We start from the raw sequence: 13,190 nt of genomic DNA, 5'->3' as shown, positions 1-13,190 counted from the left end.
CTTTATAAAGTATAGAAAAAAAGGGGGATGTTCTTGGCTTTGGTCCGGTGTGCTTAAAACTAGATCGCTGTTAGCTAAGGGAGTTTGTTTTAAAATAGGAAAAGGTGACAAGGTGAACTACTGGGAAGACCCGTGGATCCCAAACTGTCCTGATTTCCTTCCTAAGCAAAGAGTTAACGCTTCAGAAACCTTTGGAATGGTAAGCTAGCAGAAGAAAAACAATAGGGAATGGGATGAAGAAAGACTTAATCATTAATTTGATCAAGAATCGGTGAAGAACATTAAGAGTATGTTTTGGGTCAATAATGGTCAGGTGGATAAGATATTTTGGATAAAAACCAAGTCAGGAGAGTTTAGCGTGAAGTCTGCTTACAAGGTTGAACAAGGCGATGAAGGTGGAGCAGCAAGTTGGTGGAGTCAACTGTGGCGAAGCCCAATTCTTGAGAGAACTAAGTTTTTCCTTTGGAAGATTGCAAACTTCGGCCTCCCCTTATTGTCTAATCTTATAGCGAAAGGTCTCATGGTCGATAGACAGGAGTGCATTCACAGTTGTATTCATGAAGAGAAAGAAATCCACCTTTTCTTCCACTGCGAGGTGGCAAAGAGGATTTGGTTTGCAAGTCCGTGGGGAATCAAGTGGGAGCTTTTGGGAGGCGAAGACCTTGGTTTTTTTTCTAAATTGTCTTTGTAATCCTATAGGTGTCTTACCGGTTCATCCGGAAGATGTTGAGGTTTTTAGTATTTTCAGCGCCACCATCCTTGAGCATTTATGGTGGCTGAGAAATAAGGTATGTTTTGAAGGCTTTGATTTTGGAGCAGAGTATTCTATGGCTTTCATTAGGAGAAGGGTGGAAGAAATCGTTGGGCACCGACAAAGAGAGGAAGGTCCCTTGGAAGGCCCGGACCCCTCCAAAGAGACACACTTGCAGAGCTGGAGAAGGCCATTAGCAGGAACCATAAAAGTCAACACGGATGCGGCAGTCAAAAACAAAGGCAGCTGTCTGGCCATGGTGGCTCGTGACAACAGAGGTAGCTTATTGCATCTCCACATTTTCAAGTCAAAGACCTCCATCCCAGAAGTGATGGAAATTGAAGCTCTGTGGAGGGCAATGCAATGCAGGTGGCTCACTAGCATTATTACGTTTTGTTCTAATTTTGTTCATGCTAGTCTCCCCTGGGCCCCCAGATCTGCAACCAAGGTGGCCCATTTAGTCTGCCAATTGGGGGCAACTCATTTTATTTTAGGCCCGGTTTTTGCTAACTGTTTGCCCCCTTCTGTTTTGAACTGTTTGACTCAGGAAAGTACTCCTGTGGATGGTCCTGAGTCTAGACTTGTTTGCCCTTTCGTTTGGTTTATATGGAACCCCTGTTTTTTAGCCACCAAAAAAAAAAAAAAAAAAAAAAAGAACTTTTTCCTTCTCACTTTAGTTCTCCAATTCATAAAAAATTATATTTATACACATTTTCTTTATTATTATATACAACTTTTATTTTTTTTATTTTCTAAATAATTATTTTATACTTTAAAATTAAGAATTTTATAATGTAAGTTTTTTTTAAGAATAAAAACTTTAAAACATCAATATGCATATGAAAGAAATATGTATATATATATATATATTAAAATATTAAAAAAATTGTTACATCTAATGAAAAAATTTACTAAAAAAAGGAAGTTTAATACTCAAGCACATTTTAAAAATTTTATTGTAAAATGTAATTATATGGTAAATTCTAATATTATTATACAATAACGAATATTTAAAATAACAAAAAATCTATATAAATATTAAAAAAATGAAAAAAATTTCTTTTCCTAACTACTCAAAAAATTTAAAATTTCTTTAAAGAAATATATAAAATAAAATAAAATAAATTGAATACTTTTACTAAATTTTAATTTTTAAAATTAATAAAGGTAATTTGAAAATTGGAAAAAATAACAATAAATTAACTAGTAAAACATCTATACATTTTTTTTCTTTTATATATACATATAAACTTGTAAAGTATGGTTACGTTAATTTTAAATTGACATAAATAGTTTTCATTTGATTTAGGATTATTACGTCTGTTGTCAAAACATATAATTTATGGGAAAAAAATCCCCATAAGCCTATTTTTTTTAAAAATACTTAAATTGATAACTGAAAAAAAAAAAAAAGAAATAATATAACCAATATATTATATAAGAATACCTAAGAATAATAATAATAATATGGTCAACAAAATACTCATATTGCATTCTTAAAACAAAAAACAAAAAAAAACAAAAAAGTTCAGGTCGCATATCTGATCCGTTGGATCTTACCAACGGCTGAGATGCAATTTTTCTTTAAACAATGGATATTGCGCAGCTCGCTCGCCGTGCCACTACTAATTGGCCCAGTGAAATTTTTTAGGACCGACAGAGAAGAAGTACAAAACGACGACGTTGGGTATAGATAACAACGCCGATTATGGTGCAGAGAACAAGCACCGGAAATAAATACCTAAGTCCCTCTCCATAAGGACCTCCATTCTTAACCTCCGAAGATACAAATTTTCTTTCTCTTTTTCCATCGAAGTTTGCGGTTAAAATCTACAAAGAGAATGATGATTTGAGAGGCAGCCAAAGAAGGAAGCTTAAGAATCTTTTTTTTTTTTTTTTTTTTTTTTGGAGCTACGAATTTGCGTTGGTGATGGGGGTTCAAAATATTTGGGGGCTGAAGAATATTGGACACATTGTGGGTGTTAGAGGTATTAATAAGTGAGTTCGTGCTTTCGGTATATCTGGATGGTTGATTGTCATGAATACCAATTTCTACAAGGTAGAAAGAAAGGGAAAAATCATTCAAATTAAATAGAACTGCTTAAAAATGTTCACAAATGATCGGAGGCAAGAAGAACGAACTGGAAGATATGGAACTCCAAGGTTGCAATACCTTCAGGTGACTTAAAAAATCTTCTTCCAATTTTACTTAATTAAAATGTCGTAATTAGAACATCAAAACCGAGATCATTATTTTTGACTTATTAGTTGATGATTTATAATTGTAGGAATTAGTCAGTCAATTTCAGAACTCAACTGATGAAGGTATTCTTTGCCTCTGTATACCCTATTATGTTTTGATACCTAAGAACTGCCCTTCTAGTTAATTAACTTTTTTTTTTTTTTTTTTAATTTTAATATTTTATTTTTTAACTTTGATACGGAAACTTTAACTTTCCCTGACAATATGAACGAAAGACGAAATTTCAGACTTTCTAATATGGAAATTTTTGAAGAAATTACAATTTCAAAATTTGTCCCCTTCCATTTATTAGAATTTTTGCCAATTAAAGATTAAATAAAAAGGTTCAGCACTTTAATATGGTGTTTCACCTCAAGGGAAGTTTGAATAATGAATTAGATATGCTTCTTATAATGGTTTTGTTGCTAAATCATATTTGACTAGAAGTAAATATAGGAGGAACCAACAATAATGTTTTATGTTTGATATTTTCCATCACTACATATTTGTGTGTTGAAAAATCTTATGTTATTCAATGTTTTCACCAGTACAACTTGACCAGTGTTGGTAGTGAAACAGGGATATTTGCACGATGATGTGCAATGCCTTTATAGGGTGTGGAAGGAACCTAAGTAGCTATAAAAGGAATAGCTAAGCTGAAGAGTTTTTAAGTTGCCTGTAGGGTTGATAGATGCCTTTATGTCCTGTAAAGAATCTGACAATTGTTTGAACTTTGAAGGTTTTGATCAAAATTGATATTATTACATATGTCTAATGTCTGAATGTCTCTGTAAGTTTGGATTCCATTGGTTTTTCTGAAGCTCAGCGTCCATATATGATGTTGTTATGTGCCAATATACGGATAAGAAACTGGTTTCTTGACTTATGGTCATATTGATTTGGCTGGCACGGAGCATTTTTGTACTTTCAAACTTGGAAAGTTTGAATTGGACAACCTACAGTGTGCCCTCAAATTATATACTTATTAAGAGTGGATTAAAGATACTTCCCCCTCTTTGTTCATCTATTTTTTCTAGTGGGGAGTGGGGTTTAAATTTAGGATGGTTGTTCAATCCACATACTGTTGCTAATTCCATTATTATAAATTTTTTAATGCCTAAATAATTTTTTTTTTTTTTTTTGGGGTCATATTATCAACTATAGACATGATATATGTTTTATGTTCTCATATTTACAGAAACAAAAGAGAGAGTTGTTGCTAATTTGGCAAACTTTGCTTATGATCCTTATAATTATGCTTTCTTGCGCCAGGTACAGAATTTTAATTTAAAGTTGAAGTATTTTTTCTAGAAAGGTAATTTGAGATGTTATCTATGAACTTTGGCCTAATAACGATTTTAAGATTAATGACAGCTCAATGTTTTGGAACTTTTCCTGGACTGCATAACAGAACCAAATGAGAAGCTTGTGGAATTCGGAACTGGAGGAATCTGTAATTCCTGTGCTGGTACATTGCAATTTAAGTCTTTTGGTGGTCATGAAGAAGTTTATTTATTTATTTATTTTTTCTCTTTCTTGATATCTTTTTCTCTATATGATATGACAAGTCACCAGCTTCAATAACTTGTTCCTTTATTTATTTTATTGTGTTTTTATCTTGATCTAGATCCAGCAAATGCTTCAATAATCACTCAGTGTGGTGGAATTCCTCTACTCATTCAATGTCTGTCAAGCCCAGTTAGAAACACTGTAAGTAGTTGTGTAATTACTAGATGGTATGTGCTATGTCATTGTCATCCTTTGCTTGTTGCTTAATTCTTTTCTAATCTTAGTACTGCAAAGGTGTACGTCTATAGACAACTAGAATTTGAGAATGAATTGATCATATTAATGTCATCAGTTTATTTGTCTGTGTTCTTCTGTTTTTTACTTTTTTTTTTTTTTTTTTTTTTTTGGTCCCTCTTTGTTTTGCTGGGCAAGTGCCCTGTTTGAACCGAGGACATGCCTTGGGGATTGAGTGGATTTACCATTGCCACCTTGATGATAATATCGTTGAGCTGCTTTGTTTATGCAAATGAAACGTGATATATAAGGCATAGATATTTGATTATTTGATGAAATTGTTAGGTAAATTATGCACTTGGGTCTCTTTATTATCTCTGCAACACATCTAACAAAGAAGAGATTTTAAAGCCAGAAGTTGTTGATGTTATCAAGAAATATGCTGCAGCTGAAGCTGCTAGTGTCAGCTTCAGCAATCTGGCGATGGCATTTTTGGACAAGCATGTCTCCGAAAGCAAGTGACAGCGGAAGCAGATACTTTCTAAAAACACTTAAATAATTTTGCCATATATTCTAATTTATCCTTGTTATGAATTTTCTTCCTCTTTTTGCAAAATATTGTCAATTCTTCGTATGAATTACTCATCATCAGTTGTAGTTATTGTATCAGACTTCTTAACCATTAAACTTTTCCTGCTCTAACGTAATGTGTTATGTTTTGAATTTTTTTTATTTTTATTTTTATTTTTATTTTTGATTATTATTATTTTTGAAATGGTGGAATTGGCTGCATGAGTCTGCAAATAGAACAATAAAATATATAGAATTTGAATTATAGTGGAAAGCGTTGTTTGACACCTAGACTCTTATCTCTATGGGTGATTAATGTTTTAATCTTATATTTAATTCCAATTGTAGATTGAACTGGTACCATGCAAATTCAAAACATACAAGTGTTCCAAAAATGAGGTGATGCTTTTTTTTCTTTTTTAAAGGAATGATTGTTTTGATTGCTTTTTCTTATTTGAAAAGTCTAATATCATTGATCTGTCTAAAGTACCAATCAACCATTAATTTAACAAGTTTTAGAAAGTCTCATTTCATTGTTGAAATGAAAGAGTTCTTTGTTATTTTGATCAATTAGCTCTTGCGAGTTGTTACCCCAAACCTTATAAAGGATTAGATAGTGAGAGGTTGATTATAATAAGATGATAAAAGGGAACAAATTAACCCCCAGCGTAGAAATATTATTTGAACAAGGAACAAAAAGCAGTGGACCTTTGTATGAACGGTTTTGCACAATTCACAATGACCAGAAAATATTTTAGTTATGCAATTAAAATTTTAATCATTAGTAAGTTTGCTAGATAAATTGCAAAAACAGTTTAGAAACATATAAAACAAAATGCAAAAGTACTTTTTAAATCGCATATGGCAAAAACTAGATATATTTCTGGGGAGCTTGAGCTTGAGTTCGATTACATGAATGGATGAGAATTATTTTTTTGTTTAAATTTTACCTAAGCTTTTGAAGATCCCGTAACAAAGGCCATGATTCATCATTCGTTCATTTTTCTGTTTCTTTCAATTAAATTTTTGTCTAATCTAATGACACATGGTAACTTAAGTATCATTATACATCCTTTTACTTTATTTTTTTCCATTAAAATTAACCGTCTATTTCATATATATTTTTTTCTTTTTTTCTTTTTTTTTTAAATTTTTTTATGCATCAGTTTTTTTTTTTTTTTTAAATCACTTTAGGTCCTATTTGGAAAATATTAATATTTTGAAGGAAATCAATTTACAAAATATAGTTTTTAGACATTAGTTTCTTGAGAAATAGTAATATTTAGTAAATACTGGAGATATATAGTGGAAATAGGGATTCATATGTGATAAATTTTTATATTTTTTATATATAAGGATAATGGGAGTTTGAGAATACTATTTATTTTATGAGATTTATTTTGCCACTGATTTTTTCGCATATTGAAAATTACTTTCGGTTAGAGTTTACATTTTCTAATCAAAATATACCATCCAAACATTGAAAAAAAACTTTCTTCAGAAATTTTTAATTTCCATTAGAAATGACACTATCCAAATGAGACATTAGAAAAATGATTAAAATATATTTGAAAAAGAAAAAGAAACGATAGAGGAAAAAAAAAAAAAAAAAAAAAACACAAATGGTGGAAACTTTCTCAGCACATGGAAAATGTAAACGATTTGTTGCTGTCTTTACTCAATAAGTGCCAAAGGATTTTTTTTCTTTCTTTCTTTTTTTTTTTTTTTTTTTTATAAATAAAACCTTAAAAAAATTAAACGTCCCCTCCGGCCTCCAATTTGAAATATCGAACAAATTTTTTTTTTAAGCTCACATCCTCTTTTCGGTTTGTTTTTTTATTTATTCTATGGTAAATCTTTTTAGGAGTATTTCTATTTTCTCTTCTTTTTTTTTTTTTAATTAATATAACAATTTCTAATTTAAAGGGTATAATGTAAAAGAAGTACTAATCAAGTTAACATCTCACATAATTGAAAAAGCGGAAATTCTATGGTGAGGACGGTCCGTATGAGAACCATAGTATTAGTGACGGTTTTTCATAGTATTAACGAAGGTTTTTTAGAAAATCGTCACCATTACTATGAAAAACCGTCACCAGTACTATGGTCTATATGAGGACCGTCCGCACCATAGACGAACTGTTGAAAAAAGAAAAGAAAAAAGGACAACTTTAATTGCCATATTATGCCTTTTTAAGAAACTACTATTTTTTCAGAGTATTTTCATTTTTTTTTTGGTAAATTGTATTTTTAGAGTTGATAAATTATAGTTTTAGTGTATCTGTAATAGAAACAGAAATGCCAATTAGAGGGGGAAAAAAAAAAAATTTCTAATGCTTCCGAGTTTGCACCTTTGATATGCAGGTGAGACCGGAGTTTGTACTCCTTTCTCTAATACGCAGGTGGGATCTTCCGAAGTTTATACACCTGATACACAGGTGCTACTCCGGTTGTATTGAAAATTTTGCCCCAATTGCAATGAGCTCTACTTATTTAAAGAATATTCCAATTATCAATGTTATCTCCCTTCCCACCATTGCTTACAAAGTTGGATGTTCTTTTCCATTTTGATTTCTTTTTCTATTTCTTGTAATTTTTTACTTAATCCCAATCCCAATCGCCATCTTCATCATCGTCAATTTGCTTCATTTTTTGGTAATTTCTTGATCTTTTACGCGATGCCATTGCAATAGTAGTAGTTTTAGGAATATTACCCGTGAGCTTTACAAACGACAACGATAAAGATCGTCGTTGTATCATGTTTAATATCCCACAGCTGCTAGACGTGATCAACAAAACAAGAAAATTTGGTGTTAAAGTTTGAAACACTTGTTTACTAACTCAACAGCCTCTCATCTTCCTTGATTTTCTTCAGCTTGTTTCCGGAAATTAGTAAAAGATTTACAGAGAGAAAAATAAAAGAGCTAGTGCACAGGCAAAGAAAAAGTCAAAGAACAAAGAGCAATGCATTTAACAGATAAGAAACAAGTGGAGGAAAATATAGGTTAGTTGGGGATTAGAAGTATCAAAACTTCATAAAGGTAGACTGCTAAAACCATCAGTCATATATATGAACCTGGTTGAATTAATATTATATATATATATATACAGTCTGTCTATGGTGCGGATGGTCCTCATGCGGACCACAGTATTGGTGACGATTTTCTAAGAAACCATCGTTAATACTATGAAAAACAGTCATTAATACTGCGGTTCTCATGCGGACCGTCCTCACCATAGAATTTCCGTATATATATATACATATAGCTCAGTAAATTGAATAGGATTTTTGTGTTTATTTATTATTTAGAATGAATGACATTTTTTTTTTTAATTATTGTCACTAAAAAATTGCTTAGTCTAAATGATACAATAATAAAGATGAAGGTAGAGTAATTGAGAAAAGAAAAGAGAACTTAGAATCTAAGTAGAAGGATAAGCAGGGAAGGAAAACTCACAAAAAGAAAAGGAATCTTTATACTTTATTTACACCTTCAAAGGAAGGCTACATGGCCTATTTATAGACTGATGAAACAAACTAAGGAGAAAAGTAAGCTGAAACTAAGCAAACGAACTTAACCCATGACTCCATAATTTATGCAAGACACTAAACAAACTCAACTACACACCTTGTACTTGGTTAATCTCTATCTATCCCCACCATGACTCCATAATTTATGCAACACACTAACAAACTCAACTACACACCCCTAGATTTGGTCGATCTCAATCTATCCTTGCTAACTCAATCCACTTTGCATAACCCCCTGCTGATATGCCCATATCTTTCCTCTCCCCTTGGAACTTCCTTGTCCTTAAGGAAGAAGTTGGGACAAAGTCGAGCAAGCTTCCGCCTATTTTTCCAAATAGCATCCACCTCCGATGTCCCTGACCATAAGATGAGAACCTCCATCTTTGGCCTATACCTACCCTTCTGAATTAATCTAGTGGCCAATATAACTATAGGTCGTCTTTCATACTCTTCTTTTTGCTTAGGAATCGAACGTGGAGGAGTTTCTAGAGTTATAGGTCCCTCATAACATTGTAGCAAATTAACATGGAAGACATTGTGTATTTGTGACCCCTTTGGTAGTTTCAAATGGTAAGCTACCGGCCTAATCCTTTATAGAACTCGTTATGGTCCATAATACCTTGGAGTTAATTTGTGAAAACTCCAGAAAGACATTGACTGCTGCCTATAAGGTCTCCAACTTCAAAATTCACCTCATGTCGTCCATGATCTCCCTGAGCCTTCATTCGACTTCAGGCTAAGGCTAGATTGGCCTGTAGCTTTTTTAATAAATCCGCACATTGCTTTAACATTTCATCAACATATTGAACCTTGGTAGTTCCTGGAACATAGGACAACATAAATGGAGGAGGGACTCATAAATAATTTCAAAGGGTGATACCTTGGTAGAATAATGAACTGAAGTATTGTAGCTAAATTCAGCCCATGATCCTGCCATTTTTTAGGTTGATCCATGACAAAGCAGCACAAATATTGCTCCAATGTCCAGTTAAGCACCTTTGTTTGCCCGTCTGTCTGAGAATGGTCAATCTTAATCTATCCCCACTAACTCAGTCCAGTTTGCATAACCCCCTGCAGATATGCCCATATCACTAACATAATATGAAAATCCTTGGTGGTAAAGAAGGAAGAACAACGTTGTCCTTTTTGCTTTAGGTTTTCAAGCCATATAGTACATTCTTAAATGATAAAAAATATCTTAAATCCATGAAAAAAAAGGAAGAGTCCTCAGCAAGGGAGACAAATCTGGGTGATGAATTTGATTCCAATGCACCTATCTATCAAGGAGATACTTACCAATTAAATGGAGATGAAAATGATTTTCGAGATGGAGATATGAATATAGATGATGGAGGCTATGATAAAGACCGAGTCATAATTTCAACTAGGTTAACCATTTTTTTGTGTGTGTGTGTGTGGAAATTATTTAGCTTTTATTCAATAGAATGCATAGTTACATCCTATCATTAAGAAAGAGAGATGAGCATGAGCCACGCTGTTTGTTTCTCAAGAAACTTTAAAAGACAAAGGGGAATTTTGTTTTGACATTCTCCAAAATTTTCCTTCTTTTAGCCCTTCAAATAGTTCTTTCCTTTAGCATGGTAATTGATTTTTGTAAGTCATATTCAAGCTCACATTTCCTCAGCATCAAATACAAACCTGGAGATGAGGGTTGAAAAACTAGTTTTCACATTGCAGCTATCAAAGATATTTATGATTTCTACAGTTCACTTTATGTAAGTATATTATCAAGTTATTGTAATTTTTGCTAACGTTAATGACATTTAGCTATTTCCCCAAAAAAAAAAAAAAAAAAGAAAAAGAAAAAAAACCTATTCAATCCGTGTTATAGATAAAATCCATAGCTAGAGAAATCTACAACTACAAATGATGTATATTTATCAGCAGTTTGATTTAAAAAAAAAAAAAAAGTCGAATAAAAAAATAAAGAAATCAATCATCATCAGCCCCTTCAAGAGGCTTTATACTAAAGGGAATGCATTCAATCTGGAATTTGAAGGATTTTAAAAGTGTTTAAAAATTTTGAGGTATTCAATTTAGATTTTAAAGGAGTCCATACAAATCCAATGATATTGAATTCAGATTTTAATATATTTTATAATAATCCATTAAAATCCAATTGTATTCAATTATAACTTTATAGAATTCTTTTAAAATCAAATAGTATTAAAAAGTCATTGATTTTAAAAGATTTTAAAAAATAATGGATTTTAATGGATTTGAAAGGATTTTAACAGTGAAATTATAAAGAAAATTGTCAATATGAAATTCAGCCTTAATCTCAAAAATTTCGTTGGAGTCTTATAAATTCGTTATAAAATTTATGGAATTCTATTATAATCCATCAAATCCTTTAAAATCTATAAATTCTATAACTCATTTTAAGTCCATTAAACTTTAAGTTGAATACACCTTCCTAAGTTTAGTTTTAGTAAAATTATATTGGAAATTTTTTACTTAAAAAATTAGCCTAGATTTATGAACAAAAAAATATTTATTTTTGGTTTTGAAAATAATAAGGGTTAATTTGTCCTGTACTTTAATATAAAATTGATTTTTGTTTTGCAAATTATAAAATGGTAAAAAAAGAAAGAATGTTCACTACCTATATATTTGAGATACAATGTTTAAAAGAAGAATAGAATATATTTTTCAAAAATATAGATGGAATTTGAAAACCTCTTAAAACATTTTACATACATTTAGGAAATAATAATTTTTAACAAAAATTATTTTTCAATACACTTTCTTTTACCTAATTTTGTCTATCATCAGTTTAGCTTTTCTTGATTTTGTTTTTCAATCAATACCTTTAAGTTACTAAATCATTAAATGAATGTGAAAATTTTAAAATTTTGGAATAACCTAACTATAGGACGATGCAACTATTTCTAAAGTCAAATCCGGAAACCAAGGCTATCCATTGACTTTTATTTTTTATGATTCAAAAAAAAAAAAAGGTTGCAGTAATTACATCATCATCGATAGAGCATTCCTATGAATTTTTTAAAAATAAAAAGCATCTTTTGTATAATAAAAAACATATTTATATTTACAGAGTTAAACTTTAAAATTTTCTCTAATAACACTTTTTATATTACATTCTTTATTTTTATTTTTTCAATAAACAATTATTGTTATGTTTCTTTCCCTCCTTTTTTTAGTTTTTTACCAGAATTTCTTCTTAATTATTTTGTTATTTCTCTCCATTTTTCTTTATAGATCCAACTAAATCATTAAATATATTAATATAATTGTTTTGGAATTTGATAATCATTAAATAATAAAGAATGTTTTTGGCTCTCCAAATTTGGAGAGCCAAACCCTTATTAGATTAGAGACTGTTTTTACATATTGACTCTTCAAAATAAAAATATAAAAAGTCTTTTAAGGATGCTTTTACACCGGCAAGCTCATGTTAATGGTAAAATTTAAGAATGAAATTATCATTTTAACATTTCTCATTGGAGATGGTCAAGTATCCCTTATTCATCCATTAATTTTCTCATGCATGAGCAATTAGTGTTTATTAGACCTAATACCAGCATTTAACTTATTGAAGATTCAACGTGCATTACCAAAGAATAAAATTTCATTTTATAATTATTTTTGTATTATTATATGGTTTTATTAAAAGGGACATATGTCAATTTAAAATATTATATATAATACATTTTTTTTATACAGTCTCAAAATTTACCACTTAGTCAACACCATATATAATTTGCCAACAAATTAAACCTTCTAACTCATTGAAGGTACATTGCGTAATGAATAAGATTGTGCAGGAAAAGTTCCAATTTTTTTTTCTCCATTATTTTGTAAGGATACGAAAATTTTTTTTTTTTGAGTCGCATGTATACTTAACATTTGGTTTAACCAACGCTAAACAAGTATTGCTGAACATCCATGTAGTGTTCAAAAGTTAAATTGAACAACCATTAAAAAGATAATGTTAATGTCATTAGATATTGCCATGTAGGGTTCAATAATATATTTATATATATATATATATATATACATATATATTGCCATTTCATTTCATCTGTCTAGCTTCTAACAAATATCTTTCTTATCAGATCTAAAAGCATTCTAAAAAGGAAGAAATATAGACAAAACAAAGTAATAAACATGGCCAGAAACAAGCATGTTATCAAGTTCGTAATTTTTTCAATAGCATGAAAAAAAAAACTTAAATCTCATATATAATATGGAGTGTATATATGTGTATATATATATTTATTTACAAGTGATGAGAATATCTAGACAGGTATTTCTAATTAATTTAGAAACAAAAAACAAGCATATAATAAAAAAAAACAATGAAAGCG

At 30.6% G+C, this 13,190-nt stretch overlaps 1 protein-coding gene across 1 annotated transcript; it reads left to right on the top strand.

The window, feature by feature from the left end:
* Positions 1-2,375: 2,375 nt before the first annotated feature.
* On the top strand, positions 2,376-5,468 carry LOC107435602 (uncharacterized). The gene is made up of 6 exons (XM_048465961.2): positions 2,376-2,930; positions 3,040-3,076; positions 4,192-4,265; positions 4,368-4,461; positions 4,621-4,703; positions 5,082-5,468. The coding sequence occupies exons 1-6, from the start codon at positions 2,859-2,861 to the stop codon at positions 5,256-5,258; spliced, it is 537 nt and encodes a 178-aa protein (XP_048321918.1). The 5' UTR covers positions 2,376-2,858; the 3' UTR covers positions 5,259-5,468.
* The last annotated feature ends 7,722 nt before the right edge of the window (positions 5,469-13,190 follow it).

Source organism: Ziziphus jujuba, chromosome 11, assembly GCF_031755915.1.
Source record: "Ziziphus jujuba cultivar Dongzao chromosome 11, ASM3175591v1".
Lineage (NCBI taxonomy): Eukaryota > Viridiplantae > Streptophyta > Magnoliopsida > Rosales > Rhamnaceae > Ziziphus > Ziziphus jujuba.
The sequence above is the reverse complement of the archived record's forward strand: the minus strand, read 5'-3'. Positions and strand labels throughout refer to the sequence as shown.

Coding starts and splice junctions, on each gene's coding strand:
- LOC107435602 (XM_048465961.2), top strand. CDS start 2,859: ATGTTCACAAATGATCGGAGGCAAGAAGAACGAACTGGAAGATATGGA. Junction 2,931..3,039: donor CAAGGTTGCAATACCTTCAG/GTGACTTAAAAA, acceptor TTATAATTGTAG/GAATTAGTCAGTCAATTTCA. Junction 4,704..5,081: donor CAAGCCCAGTTAGAAACACT/GTAAGTAGTTGT, acceptor TGAAATTGTTAG/GTAAATTATGCACTTGGGTC.